Genomic DNA, 3,348 nt, shown 5'->3' on the forward strand with positions numbered 1-3,348 from the left:
ACCACCATATCCCCATTTCACCACCACACCACTAGATAAACCAGGGGCTGAAACTGTGCTGTTCTCAGGAGAATAGTGTGTGCTAAGAGTAAGTACTGTTCTCAGGAGAATAGTGTGTGCTAAGAGTAAAATGGTGAGAGAGCAGAATCCTTAAACTTGAAGGAGGAGTCCTCTATTTATAGCCGAAGGATGAAGGAGAAGGAGAAGGAGGAGACCTGCCAGCTAGTCAGTGGGCGCCAGCTGTCCGACCAAGGGGAATATCCTCTTTGTCCCCTCTATTGTTGTCAGGGTAGTGGATGACGTGACACGCCCCAATTTGTCCAGTTGGGCGTATTCTGGCAAAGGTTGTCGGTCTGTCCTCCGGATATCTTGCAGGTCCAGTTGGCGTCCATCTATTGGTGACACGTTTCGTCCTTTATGTCTGGACGAAAGAAGGATTAAGGGAGTTGCCTGAGATGGTGAACCGGTGGTTCGCTGGAAAAGATGTGATCTCATCTTGATTTGGTCAACCTTTTTGTTATCAGTGAATTTGAAGGGTATAAATACAAAGGGTATAAATACAATTTTCGTTTAAAAGGGATATATATTAAAATACTTAAATGCCCTCACGTGCAAAACATATGAGTCCATTTAACTGAATTTTTTGATGTGGTTAGTGCTAAAGATTATAGGGTGTAATAAAACATGAACATGAAGGTTGGTTTTTGCCAATTACATAGTAAAAACTATAAAATACAGTTTGAGACAAACATAAAGGTTGTTTTCTACAATTTTATCTCTTAAAAATCAATATTTCATTTGACATTAATAAATAATAAATATGCTACATATTCCTTAACGTTGACAAAAAGTAGATCAACAATTCAATCAATGTCACTCTTACCGAAGATGACATGCATTTCTAAGACTATAGGGTATGGTGAGGCCCATCTCCATGAGGATGGGCTGCCATGTAGGCGCCACATCACCGGCTCGTGGAAGATGAGCCTCCTTCACTTTTGAGGGGGATGAAGGATGGGGTTACCCCACCTCAATATTTTATAATTTTGTAAGTGTTTTTTTATTAACTTAATAAAAAATTTATAAAAGTTAAAAAATACAACATAAATAAAGTCATTTCATAATATAAAAAAATTACATTTCCTAAAAATAAAAAAAAAACATTTCCGAAAAAAAAATTAGATTTCCTAAAAATAAAAAAAACCTACGACATCCATTTTTTCTTTACCTCTTCCTTCATCCTCCGATACACCTCTCGTTCTTCCTCCGGAACCGAGTCGAGATCCAACCTCATTATCCTAAAATCCTCCGCTCGAGCATAGTCGGCCGACACGTTTTTCTTGTGACTATATTTTTCGGCCGCAAAGTCTTTAAACGAACGGAATTCGGAAATTAACTCGTCCATTTTCGAAGACGCCTTCGAGCCGCCACCTCCACCTGAGCTGCCCCTCCACTCGAGTCGGCCCCTTTGCGCTTTGCGGCCGCCTCTTTTTTTGCTTTGTCCCTTCCGCCGGGACGTTCGATCTCGTGAACGGGCTCCTCTTTATATTCCGGTTCGTCGTTTATGTCGATTTGACAACGAGCGGCGGAGCCTCCCGCACTATAACTTCCGGACTCGGAAGTTTTAGTCCGTTTGGCGGTTGTGACCTCATTTGGAATCGGCGCCCATTTAGGTTCTTTCTTTAAAACTTTCCATGCTCGGAGGTGCGGGAAAGACGGATTTTTTGTTTCCCATCTAGCCATCGCAAGGTTAAGAACGTCCTCGTCGCTACTCCCACTAGGACGATTGATGTAAAGTGGGTTATAAATCCCGATAAAATCATTCACGCACTTGTTCATTTTCCGCCACTTGCCTGATATGGATTTGAGATCACGGTAGGGGCCTTCCCCCATAAGGTTATTAAATCTATCCGTACATGCCTTCCAAAAACTAAAACCCGCTTGATTGTTCCCTAAAATTAAAAAAAAAATTGCATTAGTAAAACTATAAAATAAATATTTAAATTTAAATTAAAAAGAAATTAACTTTGGTTCATACCGACAATCGGACAATTTGAGGACTTAAGATACGCAATAGCTAGCGCCTCCTCCTCTACTTTTGTCCACGTTCTCGCCTTTGCTCTCGAACCGCTTTTTTTTTTTTTTTTTTGCGGTTTCGGGTTCGGTTTCAACCGCCTTCCCCTTCCCCCTGTTTTTTTGCGCTTGAGTTCTTTAGGTGGCGATTCGGGGACGACTTCATCATCATCGTCAAGTTGAACCGAGGGTTGTGGTTGGGAAGTTGGCGGTTGCGATTGGAATTGATCAAGTTGAACCGAGCCGCGTTGCATGAATTGTTGGAATGCTTGGTATTGTTGCATTTGTTGAAGTTGGGACATTTGATTGAAGGCGTTAGGTGATTGTTGGAAACCCGAAAACATAAATGATGGAGACCCCCACGAACGATCCATAGTCGGAGTGTAAGCGGGACTAGAAAAAAAGTTAGGATTGTTCGGGTTGGGGTCGTTTGGGTTGAATGGATTCATGATGGTAAAAAAATGAGAGTGTTTTTTATAAAAATGGATGAGAGTAGGAGAAGATTAGGAGAAATGGATGTGAAATGGTATAAAAAATTGGAAGAGGTTGATAAATATTTAAAGTGAAAAAGGTATTTTTTTTAATTAAACTATCCGTTATATAACGGATATAATTTTGAAAGTGGGGCGGCGAGAACGGCCGTGGGTTGCTGGGGACGCCGGGACGGGAGGGAGGGGGGCGGTGTGGGGGACCGGCGCCGGTCCTAACCAGGCCTAGCCGACCCCCATACCTTCTATTCTAAGAAAAAGAAAAGTATAAAAAAACAAAAACATGATAATAGAAAAAATAACGACTACATTTAGTGAAATAAAGTAGGAAGATTCATGGATGATTCTTCGTAGGACCATTTGCATTCTCTTTTTGTTTAATATTCTATTGAAATGATGATGAATGGAGACCAAAAATATGATTTATATCGTCTCTATAATTTCTATTGATACGTGATTATATTACTTTTATTTTTATGATAAGAGTAAATTACAAAAATCATCCTTTATGTATGTCACTTATTGTAAATTGTATCCTTTGTGTTCGATAATTACAGAAAACGTACTCGATGTTTGCAGACCCTTGCAAGTTATGTCCTTTATCCCTAAGTCAGTTAATTTTTGTGGTTAAATCCGACCAAATGGACCCCACATGAGGGTATTTTTGTGACTAAATCTGACCAAATGGGCCCCACATGAGAATAAAATGACCAAAATACCCTCATGTGGGGTCTATTTGGTCAGATTTAACCACAAAAAATTAACTAAGTTATGACTAAAGGACATA

General features: G+C 40.1%; 1 protein-coding gene across 1 annotated transcript; it reads right to left on the minus strand.

Moving 5' to 3' along the window:
• Positions 1-1,392: 1,392 nt before the first annotated feature.
• On the minus strand, positions 1,393-2,447 carry LOC110914645 (glutathione S-transferase T3-like). The gene is made up of 2 exons (XM_022159429.1): positions 2,039-2,447; positions 1,393-1,952 (listed from the first exon to the last, which is right to left on the minus strand). The coding sequence occupies exons 1-2, from the start codon at positions 2,445-2,447 to the stop codon at positions 1,393-1,395; spliced, it is 969 nt and encodes a 322-aa protein (XP_022015121.1).
• Positions 2,448-3,348: the final 901 nt, after the last annotated feature.

This window comes from Helianthus annuus, chromosome 15 (genome assembly GCF_002127325.2).
Source record: "Helianthus annuus cultivar XRQ/B chromosome 15, HanXRQr2.0-SUNRISE, whole genome shotgun sequence".
Classification (NCBI taxonomy): Eukaryota; Viridiplantae; Streptophyta; class Magnoliopsida; order Asterales; family Asteraceae; genus Helianthus; species Helianthus annuus.